Source organism: Garra rufa, chromosome 20 (assembly GCF_049309525.1).
Source record: "Garra rufa chromosome 20, GarRuf1.0, whole genome shotgun sequence".
In the NCBI taxonomy this organism is placed as follows: domain Eukaryota; kingdom Metazoa; phylum Chordata; class Actinopteri; order Cypriniformes; family Cyprinidae; genus Garra; species Garra rufa.
This window is the reverse complement of record NC_133380.1, coordinates 26923439-26951056: the sequence shown is the minus strand read 5'-3', so window position 1 is coordinate 26951056 and position 27618 is coordinate 26923439. Positions and strand designations below refer to the sequence as shown.

At 35.7% G+C, this 27618-nt stretch overlaps 1 protein-coding gene across 1 annotated transcript; it reads left to right on the top strand.

Annotated features, from left to right (window-relative positions):
• Nucleotides 1-27618, top strand: LOC141293495 (protein timeless homolog). Its single transcript, XM_073825529.1, has 9 exons — nt 1-193; nt 2513-2645; nt 2781-2934; nt 11652-11766; nt 16489-16551; nt 18723-18824; nt 25793-25948; nt 26194-26327; nt 27573-27618. The coding sequence occupies exons 2-9, from the start codon at nt 2549-2551 to the stop codon at nt 27616-27618; spliced, it is 867 nt and encodes a 288-aa protein (XP_073681630.1). The 5' UTR covers nt 1-193; nt 2513-2548.

The following is a 27618-nucleotide window of genomic DNA, read 5'->3' as shown; positions in this document are numbered from 1 at the left end:
ATGAGCGCGCCTTGCACAATGCGCGCTAGATATTTCGTCGAGTTGAATCATAAACGAACTTTGGTTGAATTCAGTTGTTTTAAGACTATTTATGACTATTGATAACCGATTATCTGCCAGCGGATATATTAAAATACTCTTTAGGGTGACAAATTTAAAGATTGGTGATCGCATGAAGATCTGACATGGTCTGGTATGTATGATTGTCATTGGCGAATTATATTTTAACATAAAGCAGTAATAAGATATGTTGTAGCGTACTTTTACATATCAGTTGTGCTATTAATACTGCTATACTGCGCATACATTGCACACATGCAGGAACGTATATAAAATAAAAAGCTGAAGTGATGTGCACATTTTACCATCAAATGTTTTTGCTAATATAACTTCTAAGGCCTGTTTTGTGTTTCAGTAAGTGTTTTTTTTATGGCAGCAGATGCAGATATGCATGTTTCAATGAAATAAAGAGATACATTGGTCCAGAAAAGTATTTCGACAGTTAAGGCACAGTTTAACTGTCAAAAAAGTTTTTTTTTTTTTTTTTTTGATCCACTTAATTTCCTTTTGTCTACCAAATCTGTGACATTTATATGGATGATCGTGGTCATGAACCACTGCTGTAGTGTTCTGTTAACTGTTAAAAGCTTCTCTCTAACTCAACCTTAAGAAAATAGGTCAGCACACTGGGATGTGTACAATTACATAAGCAGTGATTTCACTACTGCATGTGTTACTTACATACTTATTGAGTCACTTACAGAGTACCACTACAGTAAATTAAATTTAATTTTGAGTTTATTTCATCAGAGTTCATTACTAATCTTCAGTCAGTCTAAATTAAATGCTTTTCAATTGAAACAGATTTCTTTTATTATTATTATTTTTAATTTTTAACAAATAAATGAGTTGCCAAAACAGGAGGGTTGATAATTTACTGTTTCATTGTACCATCAATCATCCTGCTTAGTCCTAGCTGTTACTAAAATACCCATAATCTGAAAAAAAGCAGATTAATGTAGTCATTCTCAGTTAATATTTTTTATTAGATCCGTTGTATTTTTATTACCTACCGTTATCAAAGAATCAAATATTCTGTAACAAATGCATTGCTCGTTCATAAATGCTGGTTAATACATTAACATTATTTGACGAACAGATTTTAATGCCAGATTCATAATCAACGATCCATGCAAGCAAACATGCGTGCATCACACATGAAAACAATGCTCAGTTGCTCACTGGATAGACATTAAGACAAATCACAGAATTTAAGTAATGTTTTTTTTTTTTTTTTTTAAATAAAGTTAAATAAGTGCAGTTAATTTACATTTAACTGCAGTTAAAGTATTTACTCGTCTAAGATTCCTCAATCTGTTTATATTAATTAACTACGGTAAAAAACAAACAAAAAAAAAACAGGACAACACTCATATCAGCAACAGTAATAGGCCATCTTATTTAATGATTCAGTAATGTTAAAATGAGCACAGTTCTTCTGTATATAGATATGGGTGTCTGTCTTTCAGGTGCATTGCGAAATTAGTGGTGTTAGCGCCTTTTGTTACCACTGCTCTGTAGCAACTCTTACATATTGGCTTGCTTGTGTACTTCGGCTTTCCATGTTAGTTTGTTTCATATCCGAAATATTTCCAGATAGCACTTCTGCTGTGCTCTTTATCAAACAAAGCCGGTCGCGGGGTGCCGCGCTTTCCTTTCTATTCGCTTCACTTGAATGAGACGAGACAGGCACCGCGGTCACGTGTGGTGTTTGTAAACTCGCCTTTGTGTAGAAGTGAAAGTGACAGGTTGGCTAGTATCGATACTTCGGGAAATTAGTATTGGTATCGTTCGAAATATCGATATTTTTGACAACACTACTCCTAATATTATCTGCTTGTCATTGCTACATTTTATATAAATAGTATCTTTAAAGAGCTTTGCAAAACATAAAGTTTAGATTTTTAGTCCAAAGCAACCATAACAATTAGAGACCAACTGTTTTATTTCTCGCCACATAATAAAGGAAATTTTTTTCCAATCATTTCTAATAATCTTCACTGTTTTTGTTCCATGTTTTTGCTTGTGATTGCCCCTGGGTTGTAATTGCCCCGTATGGCATTAATGAAGTTGTAAACTGTAAAAAACTTACAATTATATATTTATTTAATTGTGAAATATGAAATAAATAAATAAAATAAAATAATATATATATATATATATCCTCTCAATAGGATTATTTACACTATATGGAGAAAAATCCTGGAATACTTTCCTCAAAAACATTAATTTCTTTTTCATTGAAGACATGAATATCTTGGATGACATGGGGGTGAGGACATTATGAGGAAACTAGTCCTTCAAAAAAAAGTGAGAATTGTGTGACAGATTTTCTAGAATTATGTTACAACTGTCAAATAAAAAATCTATTTAAATCTAATTTCCAGTGTGCTGTATCTTTCCGTCATGACATTATGACATTAAATATACTTATTTTTATTTTTTTTTACAGATTTGGACCACTTATTCTCTAAGATAGGACTGCTGTATGGACTTGTTCATGATGAACTGTGAGTTATTGGCCACATGCAGTGCTCTGGGTTATCTGGAAGCAGACATTTACCACAAAGAATCAGACTGCCTTGGTAATGCTTAGACCTTTAATCTAAATCTGCTTTACAGCAGGAATTTCAGGAAAATGCTTTATGTGGTTTGTCTTCTGCAGTAAGGGTATTTAAGTGCATCTTATGACACTCATGGTTGTGATTTATTTATTATAGAGAGTGTGAAGGATCTGATTCGTTACTTGAGACATGAGGATGACACAAGGGATATCAGGCAGCAGCTGGGAGCTGGACAGATCCTTCAGAATGACCTCTTACCCATCATCATCCAGCACACACAGGACAAACCACTCTTTGATGCCTGTATCAGGTGTTTAAGCTCTTTATTTTTTGATAAGATGTTTCAGTCACACTTTATTTTAAGGTCCAATTCTTGCTATTACAAACCATTAACTATGACTTTGACTCATACTTCTAATTTGCTGCTTATTAATAGTTAATAAGGTAGTTGTTAAGTTTAGGTATTGGGTGGGATCAGGGATGTACAGGTGCATCTCAATAAATTAGAATGTCGTGGAAAAGTTAATTTATTCTCAACAAATTAGAATATGTCATAAGACCAATAATAATAAACATTTTTAGTGAATTGTTGGCCTTCTGGAAAGTATGTTAATTTACTGTATATGTATACTCAATACTTGGTAGGGGCTACTTTTGCTTTAATTACTGCCTCAATTCGGTGTGGCATGGAGGTGATCAGTCTGTGGCAGTGCTGAGGTGGTATGGAAGCCCAGGTTTCTTTGACAGTGGCCTTCAGCTCATCTGCAGTTTGTGGTCTCTTGTTTCTCATTTTCCTCTTGATGATACCCCATAGATTCTATATGGGGTTCAGGTCTGGTGAGTTTGCTGGCCAGTTGAGCACACCAACACCATTGTCATTTAACCAACTTTTGGTGCTTTTGGCAGTGTGGGCAGATGCCAAATCCTGCTAGAAAATTAAATCAGCATCTTTAAAAAGCTTGTCAGCAGAAGGAAGCATGAAGTGCTCTAAAATTTCTTGGTAAACAGGGGCAGTGACTTTGGTTTTCAAAAAGCACAGTGGACCAACATCAGCAGATGACATTGCACCCCAAATCCTCACAGACTGTGAAAACTTAACACTGGACTTCAAGCAACTTTGGCTATGAGCTTCTCCACCCTTTCCTTCAGACTCTAGAACCTTTGTTTCCAAATGAAATACAAAACTTGCTCTCATATGAAAAGCGGACTTTGGACCATTGGGCAACATTAATTTTTTTCTTCAGGAATATGACAACTGTAGCCAAATTCCTTGACACGTCTGTGTGTGGTGGCTCTTGATGCCTTGACCCCAGCCTCAGCCCATTCCTTGTAAAGTTATTGAAAAATTCAAATTATTGAATCGATTTTTCTTGACAAGCCTCTTAAGGCTGCGGTTCTCTCGGTTGGTTGTGTTCTTTTTCTTTCACACTTTTTCCCTTCCACTCAACTTTCTGTTAACATGCTTGGATACAGCACTCTGAACAGCCAGCTTCTTTGGCAATACATGTTTTTGGCTTACCCTCCTTGTGAAGGGTGTCAATGATTGTCTTCTGGACAAATGTCAGATTAGCAGTCTTCCCCATGATTGTGTAGCCTAGTGAACCAAACTGAGAGACCATTTTGAAGGCTCAGTAAGCCTTTGCAGGTCTTTTGAGTTGATTAGCTGATTGCATGTCACCATATTCTAATTTGTTGAGGTAGTGAATTGGTGGGTTTTAGTTAAATGTGAGCCAAATCATCACAATTAAAAGAACCAAAGACTTAAATTCAATGCACAGACTGAAGTAGTTTATTTAATACACAAGTTTCACAATTTGAGTTGAATTACTGCAGTAAACTTTTCCATGACATTCAAATTTATTGAGATGCACCTGTAGAATATGGTCATGCAGAATATGTGCTTTATAAGCACTTATAAACAGCCAATGTTAATAATATACATGCTAATAAGCAACTAGTTAATAGTGAGAATTGGTCCCTATACTAAAGTGTTACTAGGGCTGCACGATATTGGGAAAAAATTACATTGCAATATATATATATTTTTCTTGCGATATATATTGCGATGTGTACAAATTCATTTATGTTCATCAGGTTGTTTTGAACTGCTTAAAAATCAAATAATAATTCAAGAATAATTGGGGTAATTTTGTAAGCACTTTCAAAGAATAAAAAAATGTAAAAGTACAGTATAATCAAAACCCTGAAATTAAAATACTTTTTAAAGCTTATTTTGGGTAGTTTCATAAACAGTTTGACTCACCTTATTCACTGTCAATTCAGGCAAATCAAGGCTCTAATATGAAATTAATAATGAATGTTGCTTTTACCCTGATGAAAGGGAAATCAGCTTCTTCCTTTCACGAAAAACATTAAAACCTTAGCCAAGATGGAGGAACAGCTGATCATAGCTGTTACAGAGATAACATTTTTTAGCAGCAGAGCTACTGCAAGCAATTTTTAGTTTTGGAAATCCATTTATCTTTGTTTATTTATCTTTGCTGAAACTTCTGCGTCTTTAGGAGAGCGCGGGTCATGGTTGCTTAGCAACGGCAGACGCCACTCTGCCACTCAAGTTACAGAGTGCTTTAGAAAGAAGGAGAAAGCGGCGCGCCTAGTGTTTTCCACGCGTTTTTAGGCGCGACATGTGAACGGTCCCTTAAATTCGTAGTGTTTCCGCGAGTTGTGGCAACAACTGCCAGGCACTCCCAACAAAGCACCTGTTTTTGGTCAGCAGCATCCTTTTTGTATCCAAAATACTTCCATATGACCGACTTTGCGTTTCTTTTTGCGACCAAATCTTCCATTTCGGCGCTTTTCTCCCGTCCCGCACTCATGTCGCCATGTGCACGCAGAGACTGCATGCATGAAATAGGTGAAGCAACGTGTGCATTGTAGTTTTTAAAGAACCTTTAAACATGAGTTAATTACTTTATTTTAGACAAATATAGATCCGTGAATAGAAAGTTTAGAAATATAGAAAGTAGGGCTGCACGATATTGGGAAAATATGCGATATTGTTGTTGAATATTGCGATAACGATATTTCTTGCGATATTTATTTTTAAAAGTATTATTATTATTTTTATTATTATTGTCTATTTTTAATCATTTATATATGTAATGATCATACTAAAATAAACAGGTAAAATACATTCTTCTGTCATCCGAATTAAATCTAACGTAATAGAAAATATGAGCACATCAACAAGATGTTTATTTTCTCTATTATAGGTAGAGCCATTAAAATTGGAGATAACCACTGCATTTTTAAATAATCTACAGTATAAATAACAAAAAATAAACGACCCAGTTCTTTCTTAGTCATTTAGACAATAAATGCAGCCATAATCAAAGTAGGCTACTGTTTCAAGGCAAGGTAAGGTAAACGTTATTGTCCCTCGCAGGGAAATTTGTCTTGGGCCCATCACCCATGCTGCAATCAATTGACAGACAAACAAAGCACACCAATAACAATACAAATAATACAACAATAAATAGATAAATACATAACCCCAATAAAAATAAATAAATAAAATTTTACAGCTCCATACTACAATTATTTAACCACTTTATAGACACAGTGATGAATGAATTTTTAAATTCATTCATCACTATTCATTCATTCAATAAGGAACTCTACACCTCCTCCCAGAAGGCAACAACTCATATTCTGTGTACAAAATGTGTGTTGAATCACAAACAATCTTATTAGCTTGTCTTAGAGTACCCTTTTCATAGTCTGCAGTGATGTCTGTTCTTCAGAGATGGGCATGAATACATAGAAATGTACTTAAAATAAAAATACAAAATACTGAGTGGAAAAATGTATTTAAATACAAATACAGTATTTTGTTTTTTTAAAATACACAAAATACATGTGAAATTGGCCATTAAAGGGATAGTTCACCCAAAAATGAAAATTGTATGTTTATCTGCTTACCCCCAGGGCATCCAAGATGTAGGTGACTTTGTTTCCTCAGAAGAATACAAACAAAGATTTTTAACGAAAACCGGTGCAGTCTGCCAGCCAAATAATAGACATGGATGGGCACCAGACCTTTAAAAGTAAACAAAAACATGCACAGACAAATCCAAATTACACCCTGCGGCTCGTGACGATACATTGATGTCTTAAGACATGAAACAATCGGTTTTTGCAAGAAACTGAACAGTATTTATATCATTTTTTTACCTTTGATACACAGCCACGTCCTTCTATCTTGAGCACGAGCTTGGCATCCGGATCGTTACACGTGTACGCGCTCTAGCGTAGAATACGCAAACGCCGGAAGGGGAAATCGGTGAAAAGTCCCGGATGAGTTTGCGCAAGCAAACGTAATCTTTTAGCTTTAAATCAGTTTGAATCAGGATATAGCAAGTAATTACCGTTTTGAATAGCCGCTATACACACACAATCTCTGTGCACTTTGTGAACAAATGAGTGTCTTATGCAACAGATCGCTTCTGGCGTTTGCGTAAACTACGCCAGAGCGCGTACACATGTAACGTGCTGGAGGAAAAGCTCGTGCTCAGGACAGTTGGACGTGGCTGTGTATCAAAGGTAAAAAAATTATATAAATACTGTTCAGTTTCTCGCAAAAAACGATCGTTTCGTGTCTTAGGACATCAATGTATCGTCACAAGCTGCAGGGTGTAATTTGGATTTGTCTGTGCATGTTTTTTTTTTTTACTTTTAAAGGTTTGGTGCCCATCCACTGCCATTATATGGCTGGCAGACTGCACCGGTTTTTGTTAATCTTCATTTGTGTTCTGCTGAAGAAACAAAGTCACCTACATCTTGAATGCCCTCGGGGTAAGTAGATAAACATCAAATTTTCATTTTTGGGTGAACTATCCCTTTAGGCTGAAATATATCTGGACATATCCTGAATGCAAAACTAAATGTAAATGATTTTGAGAAGTTTAATAGATTCACACTTTATATCATCGCTGCCTAAGATATATAAAGTTCTGTCATATCACCCAGCCGTAACATGCAGTAATGATTTAAACACATTTGACTAGCAAGTTGATAGATTAAAAAAAAAAAAAAACTATCAAAACTGATTGGCTAACAGGCAGCTAACGCTATTTTTCTCCTACACGTGTCGGTGCTTTTTTATTCTTTCATGTTTACTGAAGGCAAATCTGAATGATGCGCCATTTTAACTTTAATCAACAAGGAATTGATCATGATGACACCCTTACTTAATGCAAAAAAACTGAGAAAAGTCGCTGATCCAAAGCTGACTCTGCTGCAGGCAGCTCACGTGCATGAGTGTTAAGGTTGGGGGAGGGGGGTGTGTCTGAACTAAATCAGCACCCTGATAAAGAGGTTGATTGGCACAAAGTATTTTATGTATTTTGAAAATACAAAATACTCATCTTAAATGTATTTAAATACAAATTACATTAGATTTTTCCCAACGGCTTTAAAATACAAAATACAAAATAGTATTTTGTATTTCAAATACGTATTTTAAATACATTTATCTAAAATACTGCCCATCCCTGCTGTTCTTTAACAATATTCAAAGTGCAAATAGAGACCGAATTTTTGAAGCATGATACAGTTATAGACAACTACAAAACTTAATATATAGCCCACATATTAATAACAGCCTAAATATGTTATTTAGCCTAATTTGCGCGCATTGTGGGTTCGCTCTCTAAACACGGGGTATTAAAATTGTATTTGAATGCGCGTGTTACTTTCGGTTTCGTTTTTAACGACCGCGCGAAACTCTCAGCAGTGCATAGCGTCCATTCTACAATACAATAGATTACTTTAACAAAACCTTGTTTCAAAAGTGGCAGGACACAAACGGGATTTTGAAAAAAGCGTGTCCCCACAGTGGAAATGATGCCTATGCGTGAGGGGTCCTCTGCAGCTGAGTTATCATTTGATTTGAATGTGTGCCGCGTTGAACAGTAGCCTATATTAAGACTGAGGCGGCAGAATTGTATTTGACAGAATGTGCGCGCTCTAACACGAAATATAGATTGTGGGGACCTTTTAACCCTCTGGGGCCTGAGGTGTTTTGGGGCCCTGAAGAAGTTTTGACATGCCCTGACATTTGTGCTTTTTTCAGTATCTTAAAAACATATGAATGGTTAAAGTCAGATTACATTGTAATCAGCACATATTGGGCTACAATAATATGCAAGCAACATTAATGTGCATGTTTGTGTTTTTGAGAAAACTATGTTTATGCGTGGTTATTGAAAATCTAAAGTTTTGAAGTCACTGAAATAAGGCCATGAAGCACATACGGGACATTTCTTTACAAGACTTTAAATAATTGGATGTGGTAGGCTAGAATTTTTTCAACCAAATGATGTGAAAATCATCTCGTTCACTCGTTCAGAGAAAACAATATATTGATTTAAATTTTATAAAACATGTTTTGTGATCGAAAGGGATTATTCATAGGTGTGGCAATGACCCATGAATATTTAGCAATTCACACCTGAGAGACAAAAGAGCCCTCCCTAATGGCCCCATCAATGACTGTCTTGACTATAGCAGGTAAGGAAACAATGTGAGAAGATTCAGAGAATGGAGTTTTAGATTATTTTTATTTTATTTACTATCACTGTATAAACAATGAAGGTCAAAGACACATTATTGAGCTCCCTCATCTAACCACACAGATGTGCACAGACTTTGTGGCATTTCTGAAAACTTCTTCTGAATTCTGTTCAACAAATGAAACATGTAAATCTTACCTGCTATTTTGCGTGCCCTTAAAAAAATACAAAAAAAGTCAAAAACTTGTTTTACACTAGAATATCAGTGTAGTTGAACATCTCAAGTTTCTAGTGCTCTCAGAGGAAAACAGTTTGAAGGGACTCAAGGGAAAGAGGGCAGGATTCATCTTTTGATGTAAACGTGATGTAAACACACATTCAGTGTAAGCACTCATATTACTTTTACACTGTTATACAATAAAATAAATAAATAAAGTATGATTCTACATTCATAAAGATATCGTCATTAATGCATCTCACAGTCATAATCACATCGTTTTTCTAGAACATTATAAATATCCTGGCATCGTGAGAGATGCAATGCAATCAAACGTACTTCATAATAAAACGTTTCATTTGATAAAGTCAGGAATTTTAGTTTGGAATAAGTCTAACTAGTAAAATGTGTACATGTATTGTCAAAGTAAATAACAGCGAAAGCTAGTAGGAAAATGAAAGTAAGACTTACTCATGTAAATGTCTCCTCCTGCTGGGTTTGCGTCGCATCGCTTCCTTCTTAGGATTGAGGTAAATATAAGTCTTATTCCTCACAGCATATCTTCATTCAGTAACAAACTGTAACCAAGATGAACTTGAAGTCATGTTGCTTTGTTGCGGTGATGTGGGAGTTTACTCGCGTACAGATACTCCGGTCCTTGCCGCGCTTGTGGCACATGGCTAATTTGCATATTTAAAGGAATTTCGCTAGTGGGCGCGGTCACATTAGAGATAATTAGTTGGAACTCGATAGACTTGACATCTCCTTGGTTTCATATAGATTAATTTATCACAGATTATTTGTTTTTGATAAAACTTACTTTGTTTAAAAGCATAAATCTCAAGCTTTCAGTAGATACCACTTTTCTGTTTGTGTGCTGAGTATTCACCGAGTTTGAATGATTTAAGTGACGCATTTCTGAAAGCAGTTCACGGAGACAGAGAAAACAGAAATCACCCTGTTTGTTTTCTTTATTCTAAATAAAAAAGCACAACTTTCTGCTGTTCATTTGAGTGTGCACAAATAGAAGTACACACTTTACAGTTTCCAATTATGTATATCTCTAATTTGTATGACTAATACCGACAGAGCATTTTTAGTGTCTTTTGCGCTGATCTAAAAAAAAATGAGCTCGTATCGCCGGCGATATAGCCGGCCCCAGAGGGTTAATTGTCCACAGTAAAACATCGTCATAGACACAATGCAGTTTGTGCAGATCCGGAACAGAGGATAGTTGAGAGAAAAAAACAGCCGGTTCCTAGTTCAGCGGAGCGCAGTGTCAGTGACAGGGAGTGATTGACGGCTAATATCTCAAAAGTTAATTAAAGGGAATAATATAAAGATTAAGTTTAAATGGTTATGTAATGTTGGAGAGAAAGGCGAACCTGTCACACTGCAGCTCACAGCAGTCTGTGCAGTAGTTAGCCTAGCGAAAGTTTTGTAAAGAAATGAAACCCATTAAATGCCATTTATCGCAACTCTCTGCGATACCAATATCGCGTAGACTGTTATCGCGATAACGATAATTCTTCGATATATCGTGCAGCCCTAATAGAAAGTACATTTTTAAATCAGACACAAATTATTTTTTTTTGCCCTGCATCGTGACTGCCACGATGTGACTATCGCGCATGCGTACATCGCGATGACGATGCTGAAACGATCTATCGTGCAGCCCTAAGTGTTACCGATATTTCTTTACAAAATCTATAAAAAAAGCTGAAATTCAATTAACCAGTTATTAAAGTGTTAGTTCTAGTTCTCGTAATCTAGCTGCACAAAAAGACGCAAATGCACAAGTGATCTTGAATTAAGTTATCATTCTCATGTGTTTAAATTTCTATGCAGTGCTCTCATACTATGATAGATTGTTTCTGTGCGCACATGGGTACCAGATTTTGTTTTCTCTTTTGAGTCTTCTTGAGCAAATGCACACACAATTATGTCAGAATGACTGTTTTGACGAGTATCCACATAAACGCATTGTTTCACGACTTTCAAGTTTGTCTTCCTTCATTTCAAAACAAGCCTGTGTTCAAAAAGTAAAGAAATGCTTATATTACTTAACTGGCCAATGGAGCAAACCAACCTTGTGACATCACATGCTGTGATATTGCAAGATGGTGGTGCCTTTGCAATAAAAAAAAAAAGCTTTTATAGCAATGAAAATCAGTTTACTAAATAATGTAAACTTGACTGACTGCTTCACTTCCACTTTAAGTTTTGTAATGATCAAGTCATGTGAAATAAGAGAGATAACTGTCAAATATTTCTCAGGCTAATGGTGAACCTGACCCAGCCAGCACTGCTCTGCTTTGGAAAAGTTCCTGATGATCCGGCCTTCCGACATCATTTCCTCCAAGTGACGTCATACCTTCAAGCCTATAAAGAGGTATAAATGCCTGTTCACACTAAGAACGATAACTATACTAGCATCTACACTAGGGCTGCAACTAACGATTATTTTAATAATCGATTAATCTGTCGATTATTTTTTCGATTAATCGATGAATCGGGGGGGGGGGGGGGACAAAAAAAAAAAACAAGGGATTTACAACCCTTTATTCAAAAACAGAACTAAAATCTTTAGAAAGTGCACGAACATGTTGCTCCTTGAACTGTTATAATAATAATAATAAAATAAAAATGGACTAACACAAAAAACATACACATGTATGCTTTACATCTGCCAATATATAGACTAAATAAACTAAAAATACTATCCGTCAAGACAGCGGCTTGCTGTGGTGTACATGCTGCATTTCCCATCAAGAAGCCTCTCAAATTAAATTCCTCAGTGCGCATTAAAAAAGTCATGTGACTTTGCACGCTGGAACGGGATAACTTGACTAACTTTCTGCTACATTCATTCTGCCATGGCGGTGTTTAGTGTCCTGCCATCAGCCAATCAGCGTCAGGGGTTTGGTGTTGTGGACTTTCCTACTGGTGCAGGGATTTGAGGGAGGCGGAGCGAAAGTCCACAACACCAAACCCCTGAAGCTGATTGGTTGGAACACTGTTTGTTTATCTGTGGAAAGATTGGTAGTGCCGAATTGTTTTTTTTGGCATATCTCGGACCCTAGGCTGACCAGAGAGACGCGTTTTTTTCACAGACAATTTATGGGGCAGGCAGTGAGCGGATCGTGAAGAAAGGTCAGCTGAAATTGAGACTTCATGTTTTAGGCTAGAAATCGCTGATACAACCTTTAAGCAGGCTTTTGATCTGTCTGCCGCTGTTTGCTAGGTCATAACTTTAAAAAACAAAAACTTGAATTTAACAAAAAGTGTTCCAAATATATCTCTAAATTAACTTTAAATTATATTGATTCAAGTTCAATTGAATCAATTGACTTGCTGCCACCTGCTGGTGGATTTAGTTTCATTGTAACGTATAATTTCAGTTATTTAAAACATTTATCTCACATGAATTTATGAATTTATTTGCACTTATGCCACCTCTGAGCCTCATTAAATGTCTGAAAATGCACCTACAAGTCACTCTCGTGTTCACAGTTTTATCTAATTACCGTCCCATCTCTAATTTACCATTCGTTGCTAAACTATTGGAGCATACTGTTGCTTCCCAGCTTCAGTCCTTCCTTGTTGCTAATAATCTCTTTGACCCTTTCCAATCTGGCTTTCGTCCACAACATAGTACAGAAACTGCCCTTGTAAAGGTAGTGAATGACCTATTACTCTCCTGCGACACTGGCTCTCTGTCCTTACTCCTGCTACTCGACCTTAGCTCTGCCTTCGATACAGTCTCTCATAACTTGCTTATTTCGCGCCTTTCGGCTGTGGGTATATCTGGCACTGCACTTTCCTTTCTTCATATCTAACTGACAGACAGTTTTAAATCTCTGTCCAGCATTTTAGGTCACCTACTGCCTCCCTGAAACAAGGCGTTCCCCAGGGTTCCGTTCTTGGGCCTTTACTATATATCATTTACATTCTGCCATTGGGTCAGATACTGCAACGTCATGGTTTCAACTATCATTTTTACGCTGATGATATTCAATTCTATACATCTTGCACACCTTCTCTATCCATTCAAATTGATCACATCTCTGACTGTATCCAGGATATAAAAACATGGCTCAATTAAAATTTTTTGAAACTTTCTAGCCAATTCTAGCATTGGCTACCAGTCACCTATCGCATTAAGTTTAAAATCCTCCTGCTTACTTTTAAAGCTTTACATGGTTTGGCCCCCGTCTACCTCCGCGATCATCTTCTTCCCTATACTCCTCCGCGTTCATTGCGGTCTTCCAAATCTTGCCTTCTAGCGGTCCCTCGGTATCGCCTCTCTTCCATGGGGGGCAGATCATTCTCTGTTGTTGCCCCTAAACTATTGAACTCTCTCCCCAGATCACTCTGTTTTTCCAACAACTTGTCTGAATTTAAATCATTGCTCAAAACACATCTGTTCTCTGAATGTTACCTCTCTTAAGTTGACCTTTGTTTATTACTCCACTATGTTCTGTTAATTGTTCATGCTAACCTCCATACTACTGTTCGATGTTATCCTGCATTTTTATTGTTTATTGTAAGCGTCCTTGAGCTTTGGAAAGGCGCTATATAAATAAAACTTATTATTATTATTATTATTATTATTATCATTATTCTTCTGTGCCACCTCTGTAGTACAAATGATTTTTTTTATTAATACTAATTTTATATATGATTGGTAACTTATTTGTCTTAATCTGCATTATTATTATTATTATTATTATTATTATATATTTTTTATTATATTGTTTTAATTAGACATTTTAAAAAGCTTATGAATCCAATTTTTTTTTTTTATTTGACAAAGATAATGACATACTTTTAATAAAATTAAAAAAATGCAATTACAAAAGTAAAAAGAAAATGCCACACTAAATCACTTTAAGGAGTCAAATATCACCTCATATCAGGAAGGCTATTTTTTTTTATCAGAATTTATTATTGATCAGATGCTTCTAAATTTTTTAAATTAGGAGGACAAGCACTACAAGAAGGAAAAAAAAATGCTTATAAAGTGGGTGTGTGACAGGTATGGCTGTGGAATGGTGTTTTGCCGAGTTAAAATGTTTTTTTTTTTTTTTTTTTTGTTGTTGTTGTTGCTTTAATCCCTGTTTTATGGCTTAATATAACATACATGATGTATCTTGTATCTTGAACCAAAAAATCCGCAGTGGTGTTTTTATTTATTTTTTTACATATTTGACTATGTGGGGCAACATTTATTTCAATTATGTGAAATGACTGCACTCTATGAACTACTGGCGCTACCTGTTGCTATTTTTACTGCAACACAACTAAAATACTGATACAATGCCACATTGTGCAGCTTTTGGTTGAGATTTCAGTCGGAGGACAACAATAGAAGCAATGTAAGTCTTCACTAACAATAAGAAGAGGAGAAAAGAATGGGAACAGGGCTCGCAAAATTTCTAAATCTCTGGTAGCCATTCGAGCAGGTACTATTCAGATTTTGGTAGCCAGAAAATTAATTTAACTAGCCCATATATACATATATATTTTTTTAAATCTAGGAAATCAGAAGTCTAAATATCAATCAAAAATATTTTCAATAAACAAATATCAAGGAAGGAATTTTATTTCACCATTTACAGGGTATCTGCAGAATTTTAAAAAATCAATTTAAGGCAATTTATGACCCTTTTTAAGAGCTGCACAAGTAAAATTAACACAGTATGAGTGGAGTTGGACAATGTCTACAGTAACATATTGTCAAGCCATAAAATTACATGATTTACAGTTCAGATACAGGTTTTCATAAAAACAAATTTTATACAACTCCATTTCAGCCTTTAGACCATTAAAAGGGATAAGTCAGGAATACAAATTATTATATTTATTTAAAACATAAATATTCATGTCTTAATTGTTTAGATTTTGTTTAGAACGCACATTCATTTCTTTCATATTTACAACTCTTGTTTGCTGCCTATAAACCTGGGTCGATATTTACATTGATAAACAGCAAGAAAGGCTTATTGGAAATTAATTCTCTGCCACTAGGTGGCGCTGTAGGAGTGCTGAAAAATAGCAGTTTCCCCGGTAGCGGCTGTACACAAAGCAGCACAGTGCTCATAAACACTGCTTTATCAGGCATTATAGGTAAGATTAAATGAAAATGCCAACGACAAGTTTCTGAGGACAGTCGGTTCCCTTCAGATACATTTAAATAAAGACATCCGCACCGCGTTTTGACTTTGAAACATGCAGCGCTCATATTTATTCAAGTTTAAATCGGCCGTATTTCGCGATTCTTGTCTTTCGTCTTCGTGATTCCACAATAGCCCCGGGACATCAGGCTAGCGATTTTGCGAGCCCTGGGGAAGATGCCTGTGGACGAATAAAACTTCCTAGAGACCCAGTGTCTTTGTTCTCTCTACGCTCGTCATGATGCTGCAATCACTGAAGGAGTTTCTCAGAGTGGATTTTTAATTGAGTTTATTGTTTTTAAAATATAGCAATAGGTAACGCCAGTAGCTTACAGTGCAACCATTTCACGTCATAATGGCGCCCCCCATAGTCCAAAATATGTACAAAAAAAGTGTGGATTTTTTAAATGTTAATCTTTCATAGATTCTCTCCTACATATTTCAGTAAGACACATAATTTGTTATATTAAGCCATACAAGTCTTAATAACCAGGGTTCCCTTTAAACTGACAAACCTGGAATGAGAAATGTCTGCAGTTGTTTCTCTTTCACTGTGTCTACACTGGGCATGTGTGACAAATTTACATTAGATGTAGTGTGTCACAACAAATCCCAGACAGTTAGTTGATGACCTGTTCTATTTATGACATACTTGCACAACTTGTGTTTGTGTTCCTGTTAAATAGGGCTGCAACAAAATATTATTTTGATAATTGATTAATCTGATGATTATTAGCAGGGCTCGAGGCTAACATTTAAGTTCTAAAGATGGTGGGGTCAGAAGCAGCTTTTGTAGTGCAGGGGTTGTGTGTGGGGGTGTTAAAAATAATAATAATAATTGACTCATAAAATTATATATATAAAAAAAAGACTCAATCTTATATATGCATACCCTAAAAATTGATAAACGTAATTAAAATGATCTTTTGTGTTTTCAGGCATTTGCAGATGAGAAGGTATTTACTGTGCTAAGTGAAACGCTCTACAACCTTCTGCAACTGGTGAGGATCAAATCTGTGTTCATATGCAGGCTTTCCACGGGGCATTAAAAAGCATTCAATAGATTTCAATAGATCTTTTTTTTAGAAAGTTAAGGTCTTAAATGGCATTAAAAGTATTAAATGTATTTCTACAGGCTTTAAAAAATTGTATATGGTTTGCAAGAAAAAATATGATGATGAGCCTTTTTAAACTTTACCATTTTATTTAAAAAAAATAGAGCCTTCATAATTAATAACCTTTTCATTTGCCTTTTGCAAAATATGTTAATTGTTATGATACACACGTGGAACCAGTTTGATAATTAAAAAGTCAGTGCAAAAGTCCATAACATGGGATGTTTAGACAGCGGTGGACATGGAGGAGTAAAACTAAGAGCAGAGAATGTAAATTTCATAAAATCCTAAAATTGTGTAGTGCAGTTTAGCAATTTAGCAATGAATGATTTTATTACATGTAATAAAATGTATTGACCGTAACAGTCACACCAGTTGAGGCTCGAGCGTTCTGTGTGAGAGAGAGACTCGTGAAGAAATAATAAAAAAAAAAGAGCGCAACAGCACAGACAAAGAAACTTACAGAACAAGCACACTATGATAAAAAGTTTTTATATTTAAACTTATGATGTAGCCTACTTAAGCATTAAGGCGACCAAAAGAGTGCTGATTCCTGAGTATTAGCACGATTGCAGATTTGACATAGATTTTATTCATTCAGCACACAGTAATGTTGCGTTACTGAATGACTCAGCGTTTTTGAGTTAATCATTTCAGTCAACTGATTCTGTAGTCCGTTCATAAAGACAGGCACTTTGATGCTTGAATAAATCAGCAGTCTGAATGAATCTCTTGAACTATTGACTCAAATGGTCACTCATTAACAGTCATTTACTGCCACCTACTGGCGGTTTACTTTTTTAAAGTATCACTGTATTTCTTTCCATCTTTTCATATTTGTATATTAAAAATAATTTTAAACGCTAAGCTCATAACATTAATCATGCATTTGTAATTTTGCAATGTAAATCTATTAGTGAAATTAGGAATTTAAATATGAAAGATAACACAAACATTGTATAAGGTATTTTGTATAATATTAGGAATGAAGTGCCCATTCTTTAGTAACAAAAACATTGGAAAGCAATTTAAGGGGGCAGATATCACAAATACTGATTTCAGTAAGTAAGAACTGACATAGAAGTGATGGTTTAAATTATGTAGATTTTCTCACATATCCAAGATTATCAGCATTGGATCGTCAAGTTAAATGGTTAAATTAAAACACATAACCGGTCAAAGTTTGGGATTATTTAGATTCTTAAAGAAATCTTTTATGCTCACCAAGGCTGCATTTATTTGATCAAAAATACACCTAAAACAGTAATATTGTGAATAATTATTTCAATTTATAATGATTGTTTTTTTTATGTGAATACATTTTAAAATATAATTTATTCCTGTCTTTCAATTTGAATTTTCAGCATAATTTCTCCAGTCTTCAGTAAAATCATTCCAAAAAGCTGATTTGCTGCTCAAGAAACATTTCAGAAAATTTTCTCATAGTTGTTTTTTTATTTTTTAAAGGGTTTTATTAACCAAGGACAAATTAAATTGATCAAAAGTGACAGTAAAGACATTTATAAAGTTACAGAAGATTTTATGAAAAATTAACGCTGTGAACTTTTTATTCAACAAAGAATCCTGAGAAATAAAAGGTATCATGATTTACACAAATATGAAGCAGAAAATTTTTTTCAATATTGATAATAAAAAAACATTAATATTAATTGAGCACCATTAATCATAACAGAGCAGCAAATTAGCATATAAGAATGATTTCTGAAGAATCATGTGACTGGAGTAATGATGCTGAAAATTCAGCTTTGATCACAGGAATTACTTTTTAAAATGAAAACAGTTATTTTAAATCAACAATATAGTATAATATTTCTCAATATTACTATTACCACAGCCTTGGTGAGCAAGAAGAGACTTGTAAACATTAAAAATCTTTGACCAGTTGTGTGATATGGGTTATGTATGGCATTAATTAAAAAAAATGGTATTAAAAAGCATTATATTAGATTTAATGATACCTGCAGAAACCCTAATATGTGAAATGGCCTGTTGATTAGAAATATTTATTTACAGTTCTTCATGTTTTTTTCTCTGAGGACTGGGAGCAAAGAGCTGAGGAGGATAATTTACTGATAGAAAGAATTTTGCTGCTGGTTAGAAATGTGTTGCATGTCCCTGCAGACCCGTATGAGGAAAAGGTAAGAATTTTTGACTAAAATATACTCACAGAAATGTACTAGAAAATCAGTGTTACCTATATCCTTGATGTTCATTGGCCTACTAGTTAAAGGTGCCATAGAATGCATTGATACAATATTTTAAACTTCTCTGATATCTACATAGAAGGTATATGGCATAGGAAAGGGCAAACATTCTCCAGAAACGGTTTTACAGATCCATTTACAATCCTATGATTCGTCCCTAGAATGAAAAGGTCTGTTATTACCTTATTTGGAAGGTTCATGAATAATAATGATGAGCTCACACATATATAAAATATATATTTAATCACAGAGCTCGAGCCGTTATTATGTGGGTCATTGAAACTGCCGTTTTGAATGCACGGTCATTTTACTTTCACTTTAGTGATCACTGATGCTCTGTGTAACATTATACTACAGTGGCAGTACTTACCACATATTTTACAAGTTTAGATGCTTGTTAGTGATGCTCAGGATCTGTAAATCATTCGCCATAGTCTGCGCAGCCATCTCCCCGTTTATGTGGTAAGTGAAATCTAATGTACTGCAATGTAACAGGCTACCGCTAGCATTAACCGTGTCCCATTAGTGGTTGCCTTATTTTATTATAACGCCTTATTTGTTTTCCTTGCATTTCTGAGTACAGAAACCAACCCATCCCTGCACTTAAAGGTCCCATACTGTCAAAATCGTCAAAATCGTTTTTTCATGATAACTGAGGTCTAGGGGCTATGTAACTACCATATGAGTTTCAAAACAGTCAATCCACAGTAAACTGCACACAGCCTGCTTAAAGTAGCTGTTCATTTTCACGAGCTGCTATGACTTCCGTAACGATGTGACGTCCGATCTACTCAGTCACCGCCTTCAGTCACCACCCCGAACACCAACCACTGTCCCACCCTCCTTTTGTCAAACCCAGACAACATCGCGTCCATAACATTGCTAAGCAACAACAACACGGAAACTAATCTAGAAAACTCTGTTCAGTCTATAGATGTCGAAACTACATCATTGCACAGGCTTCAGAACAACGTGAATATAAGAGACCAGTGACCAGTGGCACGTCAACTTCAGCCTCTTTCACACAGCGATTCCGGTAAATACACGGATAATGTTTCCCATGATTTGTTCCGGAATTGTTTAATTTGGTTCATTCACAGTTTTTTTTCTGGAATCTGTGCGTGCTTTACACACAACCCATAAAGACATGTGACGTTTGGATGTGAGATGTAATGCGACGCGTACGTTTCACTAAACTGAAACTAACCTGAACAATCTGTGCTTCAGCGCTGATAGTGCGGAGCTGGCTCTGCCTGATCGCCGCTTCATTCCACTTTGCACGTATTTTTTTGTCGTGAAGAGTCGCAGGGTAACGTGCATCATCACTACAACACTGCCTTTATGGTTCTGGCTTTTGTTCACACAGCGCTCGTTCCCATAATTTTCCAGAATCAGCGCGCATTGTGAAAGGGGCTTTACTAAAGCAACATTTATGTAGCTTACTGCATTCGGTGTTTGAAAAAGAAAAAACATTAATGATCATTCTGAAATATCTTGTTGAGTATCAGCAGGCTAGGCTCTCTCTATGGCTCTGGGTTCGGCTACAATGATACATGACCGCAGTTACCTGTGATTGGCCTGGCTGTGTGTCACTCAGAAAACAACAGGCCAATCAGAAGAGAGGCTCATGAATATTAATTAGATGGGCCAAAATCTACCTGTTTTTGACAGAGCTCCTAAAAAAGGAGCTGTAAAAATATATTGAGATGGACTTTGGCACTTACACCGCAAATATATATTCTTAAGGACATCAACAACTGAAATAAACCTCCAGAAATGTGTAAAATATGGGACCTTTAACATCTCCTGCACAACCTGGAACATAACATTTTTTTTTTCACAATAGCCTAGCTGCAGAACTTCTGATGATTCAGCTATGCAAATGTTGGGGGCGTAACTATAAACAATCACGACTCTTATGCAATAGTCGCTGTTATGTTGAAATTGGCCTATTTTTCAGTGGTCTTTTGCAAACACCAGATTTATATAAGAAGGAGGAAACGATGGTGTTTGAGACTCATGGTATGTCATGTCCATGTACAGAACTGTTATTATTCAACTATGCCAAGGTAAATACTGTACAGTTTTCCCATCTATGGCACCTTTAAATTAAAAACATAAGCAACTAAAGTTTTAAATGATAAATTAGATATTTAATTGGGATGACAGTTTAAAGGTAGGGTAGGAGATTTTGAAAAAAGGCTAGCGATAGCAAGCTTGCTTTGAAAGCAAGATCCTAACCCTCCCTGCATAATAACTTTGCAAAGTTGCGCCGCCTCAAACGTATGAACGCGCTCAGGCAGATAAGAGACTATGCTGTGACACGATTAAAGACAGCACTGTCAGATTACCTCATGTCTCATAACATTGCAGTACAAAGCGCATAATATTACAAAAATAGTGCCTTTCATTCTTGCTGGAACACGCTGATGACATCATGTCTACGCTAACGGTACACAGAGGTATGCAAATAAATATTTCACAGGCAAGCAGGACAGCCTATCATAATGTTCGGAGCAAACATTTTGATTGGATGAATCTTTTAAGATCATATTCCTTCCACATACAATATAAATGCATAATAAATAAATTTAGACGACTTATCAGGATGTAAAGAGACTTTCAACCACCATAACAAAAAATGTTTCTGAAGACAATTACCTGTTGCACCTTTGAAGGGGTCGTGAAATGGAAAATTGCAATGTTCTTTAGGTTTACGCATATAAGAGATTACTTTACGTTAACATCGTACTACGAGTTTCATCAAATCCAACTCCTTACTTTGAAATATCCATTTTTGTTTTCCACCCTTCTAAAGCACCAGGATTTAAAATGTGTGTTGCGACATGACTGTTGGATCCAATATAGTCAGCACAGCATCGTATTTTAGTTTGTCTTTTTGAAAATCCTGTGTCGAATTGAGCCCAGGGCCGGCGCCAAAGGGGGGTATTCGCGGGCCTTGCACCCCAAATGAGTTACTGTGTCCCCCCTTTCTACTCCTCTCTCCTCCTAGCTGAACGTGATCGATTTCAAAAGCGAAAGTGAAACAAAACTACACGAACACAAAGGCGATTACATGCTTTATGGAGCGTCAGTAACTGCACTGAATCGAGTTTTCTAATGTTGGGATTAGAAGGAAGGCAATGCAAATACCATTTATTTATTTATTTATTTTATTTTTTTCACAACTTGGCACTGCACAGCAGAACAATCTTTTTTGGATATTATGTTTATGCTAATAACTTTTGAAACACAAGAGCTCGAAACAAAATGCTTTTATTCCTCCTCTGATTCCTTTGCTTAAGATGATTCAGTTGCACACTATGATGTCGTTATTTGCCATGAAAATGGCAACTTTCTGAAAAATGTCCTTTTGTCCAGAATCCTCCTAGACTGCTATTGTGTAAAATGTTACGAATTTTGGCACACAGATAGACAACAGTATCAACATGTAACCCATAGCAGTTTTAGGTTAGGTTAGGCTAGATTAACTTGATTTATCAAATTTGGCTTGGACAGAGGGTGTGCTGCACAACAAAGACATAACATAAAAAGGCATATTAACATATAAAAAATACTTGAAGTACCTTACAATTTAACCAGGTGACCTTATGCAGATAATTATCATGCCCTAAATCACCACCACTCCAACCCCACCCACAGAATGCATTTCCTTTTGATCATATAAAAATGTAATTGACAATGGGATAAAATAATATTTATACATATTGCATATTATTTATACATAATCTGCAGTTTGTGCATCACACCAGGCCACAAGGTTTTCTACTGCTACATAGTGAGTGTTCAAATTATTTTGTTTTTGTTAGCAGACTGAGTAAGATGGTGTCATCAGAAAATTTTACTATATATTGATTTGGCTCCACACTGACACAGTCATTTGTATAGAACGTAAACAAAAATGGTAAAGATACGCACTCCTGAGGGACGCCAGTACTACATACTGCTATATCAGATGAAGCAGAATAAACCTCACCTGCTGTGGCCTGTCATACAGAAAAGAATAATACCACTTAACTTTAAAAGGATTTACCTTTACCTGGACCAGCATACTGCGGAGAATTGCGTGGCTGTATTAAAGGAGTAGTTCACTTTCAGAACAAAAATTTACAGTTAATGTACTCACCCCCTTGTCATCCAAGATGTTCATGTCTTTCTCAGTCGTAAATAAATTTTTTTTTTTTGAGGAAAACATTTCAGGATTTCTCCCTATATAATGGAATTCTATGGTGCCTCTGAGTTTGAACTTCCAAAATGCAGTTTAAATGCAGCTTCAATGGGCTCTAAATGATCCCAGCTGAGGAAGAAGAGTCTTATCTAGCGAAATGATCGGTTATTTTCTAAAAACATTTAAAATTTATATACTTTTTAATCTCTACACAGAGTACATACAGAGCTAGACAAGACACGCATTTGAGGTTAAAAAGTATATACATTTTATTTTTAGAAAATAACCAATAGTTTTGCTAGATAAGACCCTTCTTTCCTAGGCTGTGATCGTTTAGAGCCATGTGAAGCTGCGTTTTGGAAGTTCAAACTCGGGGGCACCATAGAAGTCCATTAAATGGAGAGAAATCCTGAAATGTTTTACTCACAAAAAACATAATTTCCTTACGACTGAAGAAAGAAAGTAGGGCTGGGCGATATGGCTGAAAACTATATCACGATATCAGTGTTTCATATCGGTCGATATCGATAATTATTGATATTTTTATGACCCATTTAAAATAAGGACCAGGAGAAAAATATATTACACTCAAGCATTTTTATTTTAAACTTAACCTGCCTCTGATCATAATCCCCTCAGTTAAGACAGAAATGTCAACAACCATGGAAAACTCAAATAATTAAAATGTAAACATAAGTCTAAAGTGACAATATACACTTAATTATCTCTTAATCCTCAATTCAAACCCCATTCATTGTCGATGAAGTGAATGGTCAAGCTAATGTATGGCCCAGAAGTACGGCTTGACCACAGGTCAGAGGTTGTTGCAAAGTACTTGGCCGATTATATTTTTTTCTCCACAGATTGCTGGTTGCCAGTTGCCAACATTACTTCTTTCCTGGTACTTTAGCCTATACTTTGTGTAATAACAAAAATATTTATTTAAGTGAAAAAATAAGTCCAAAACTTTCAACATTTTGAACAATAGGGCCTTACAATCTTTTTTTTTTTTTTTTTTCAGAAATTCTTGTTTTAATTTTTCTGATAATCAAATGAAAGCAAAATCACAGATTTATTTTAAAAAATAAAAATAAACGGAGCTTTACTGTTAAAATTAATACATAGAAGAAAAATTATATTCAGTTAAAAAAAGGTTTAATAATAATAGTATTTTTTCAACAATTAAGTGGTGACGCTTTATTTTTTAATTTTTTTATCATATATTGTTTTATGTAAATTATTTAAATGTGAACATATAAACACCTACATTATAATGTACAAAGTAATACAAGACTAATATTGTTCTGTTACTTACATGTTAAACCGTACTTTTATTTTGACAGGTTGCCGTGAAGTTTCAGTGTGTAATACAGTATGAATGATGCTAGTTTCACTAATGAAACGGTAAAATTGACAAAAAGTGACACTCACAGCAGCTTTGGAGATGTATTTATTGGAGTTTGTCTGTTCATGTGAGATGCAAAGGCCAAAAATTAGCGGGAGCGTCACGTGTGCTTCAGTATGCGTGTAGTGAAAATAAAACGCGTCTCCTCCATTCATACCTATGATTCATACATATAGAGGCAAACGGAACATGCAGGATTTTTATTGAAACGGTCTTTTTGCATTTCAGTTTTCACAGACACTAGTCCATATCGCGATCTGAATTAATTAACAGACCAACTTTTGATTTATTGGTCCAAAAATCGACGAATTCCGCCCTATAGTAAAGTCCGTTTTTATGAATGGAGTCCGCCTTCCCATCTGTGAGGAGACATTTTAAACGCGCGATCATGTAGAGACAGAAATCAAATGCTGTCGTGTAAATAAGATAAATAAAATAAGGCTATTTAGTTTAATACAACAACATGGACCTGTTCTGTAGGAAAGATAACCTTAACTTCTATTGTGATCTGGCGCTATGAACTGAACGTTAAAGGGGGGGCTGGGCGGGCCGACGAAGAATACAAAATATCGAACGTTTTATCGAACAATTTTTATTGATATCGATCTCTTGTCTATCGCGATATATATCGTTATCGTTTTATCGCCCAGCCCTAAAAGAAAGACATGAGCATCTTGGATGACAAGGGGGTTCATACAGAAATAATTACAATTACAAATCTAGTGAAATTGCATGGTGTGGTTGCTTAAGCTTTTGCGTAGATAATATATGTATTAAAGTGTTTACTTGGATGTAGCTTCAGATCCACAAAATTTGCTCAGAGTTTAAACAGCAGTTCACACAAATACACCGTTTTAAAGCCACAATATTTAGGTTTTCGTTGCTAGAGGGCACATATTCAAAACAAACAATTAAAACTAAGGCGTAGTTTGACGCTGTGATTGAGTGTGGAATCATGGGAGTTGTTGTTTTCGTCCCCACAGCCGATGCAATCTGACAGGATGAGCTAATGTATTAAAGACGATTGCTAATGAAGGACGAGCACGGGACACGGCTCGAAAGCAACAGAGCTTTTATTATGCATGACTGTTTCCGGTCATGCATATATAGGAAAAAGCAGCACTGTTTTTTTTTTTTTTTTTACTAGATACATTTGAGTGTGTTGAAAGTTGTTATAATCTGTGTGTTCGTGACCTGTCTAATAAAATGCATAACATATTAAAGTGTCTTTGGGGTTTCCATGTTTACTACAAAATACTAAATGGATTTCATTAGAACAACAGTACTGTTTTACTTGTTTATGTGCAGAATGTAGATGATGATGCCAGTATTCACGATAAACTGTTGTGGGCCATCCACATGAGTGGGCTGGATGATCTGCTTAAGTTTCTGGCGTGTGCTCAGAGTGAACAGCAATGGAGCTTCCACATCCTGGAAATCATCTCCCTCATGTTTCGAGATCAGGTGACATATTTAAATATGGCCTCTGAAGTGATCTAGTTGTAACTCCTTGGTTTACTGTATGTTTTGCCATTTTGTTTTTTTTTTTAGGTACAATGATTGCATTGAATTTGCATTTTTGGGTGAACTGTTTATGACCTTTACAATTGCAAGTTCATCTAAACGCATTGTAGAGTATTACAAATATACAAGAAACATGGACATTTTCATCTGATAATCAGTTGTTGCTTTTGATATGACTCTTGCAGACTCCTGAAGTTTTGGTGAATGCAGGACAGATGCGTTCAGCCCAGGAGAAACAGAAAGACATGCAGGAACTGGAGTTACTGAGACAGAAAGAACTGGCAGAAAAACACAGCCGCACGCTATTGAGAGGTGCCAGGTGAGAGAATGTAATCATATTGGGTATGGATTATGATGGTGGACTAGGTTATGTATCAGTTGCTATTGTTTTTTGTATAAGCTTGCATTATTTATTTGTGTATATATATATATATATATATATTTATATTTTAGAGCTGTCAAAATTAGCGCGTTAATAGCGCGTTAACGCAAATTCATTTTAACGGCACTAATTTTATTAACGCGCGATTAACGCATCGCGCATTTTCTGTTTGACCCACTACCTAGCCCATAGTTAAAGAAATGGATGCACAATGTTGCCAACCTAGCGAAAAGTGTCTAGCAACAATACATAAACACATAATTGGACAAACCTAATATAGTTTCTGAGGCTCTTCGGTTTTGCTGAACGTGCGTGAGGTCTTCCAATGCGCACGCACCTCCCTCTCTTTATATCCAAGTCTGCTCTATTCAGCGAGCGGCAGTGGAGCAGCACTTTCAGTTAAAACAGATGTTATGTTCATTCTAGTGCTTGAAGTGGGCCGGTACGCAGACACTTCTGTATTTTATCCTTTTGCGTACTTGCACTTTTTCGTGCGTACCGGCACTTCTGGCATATTTAATGAATGCAAGCGGAGTCGGGCTACGTTAGGATTGGTGCTGTGGGGTTGATGCGTAAAGCCACATACGAGTATGCACGCCAAAGTTAATTTCAGCTTATTAATAGCACGCCAAATAGAAACAAAGTCGTGCTAGTGCGCATTTTCATGAGACCAGGCTCTCCAATCGGTACATTATAACCAAAACAATACAATAAAAAATAAAAGAAGCAGGTTTTTGGGATCACATAACTTTATATGGGTAAACTCCTAAAAAGTCAAAGGATCCTGAAGGCATTCAAAAAGGAAGTTAAAAACAACAATAATAATGCAGAGAATAGTGACTTATGTCCAGATGCCGGTAAATGATTCTTTTCAGTGATAGAATCATGGTCATAATTCAGGATTTTTTCAGTTATTATTTCATATTACTTTGGTTGTCTGATAACAGAAATATTAAATCAAAACAATGGAAACTTTAACTGCATTAAATTACAGTATGTGGGCACCGAGAGGCAAACAAATGTAATAATAAATGTAGATTTTGCATGTTCAGAAGAAGTGAGCTGCCCTGTCCTGCAAATAATGTAAACAGGCTTGTGTAAGTAAATTGCTCAGTGCAAAGAAAGAGAAGTAATGGGAACCTGGTGTTTCTATGTTCTTTTTTTTTCATGTGTCTAATACAGGGGTTCTCAACCTTTTGCAACTCATGGCCCACCAATGACTGTTTAA

Bases quoted from the DNA above. Each gene is read 5' to 3' on its own strand.
- LOC141293495 (XM_073825529.1), top strand. From the start codon at position 2,549: ATGGACTTGTTCATGATGAACTGTGAGTTATTGGCCACATGCAGTGCT. The intron at 2,935-11,651 runs GTGTTTAAGCTC...AATATTTCTCAG, and splicing joins CTCTTTGATGCCTGTATCAG to GCTAATGGTGAACCTGACCC. The intron at 18,825-25,792 runs GTAAGAATTTTT...GTTTATGTGCAG, and splicing joins CAGACCCGTATGAGGAAAAG to AATGTAGATGATGATGCCAG.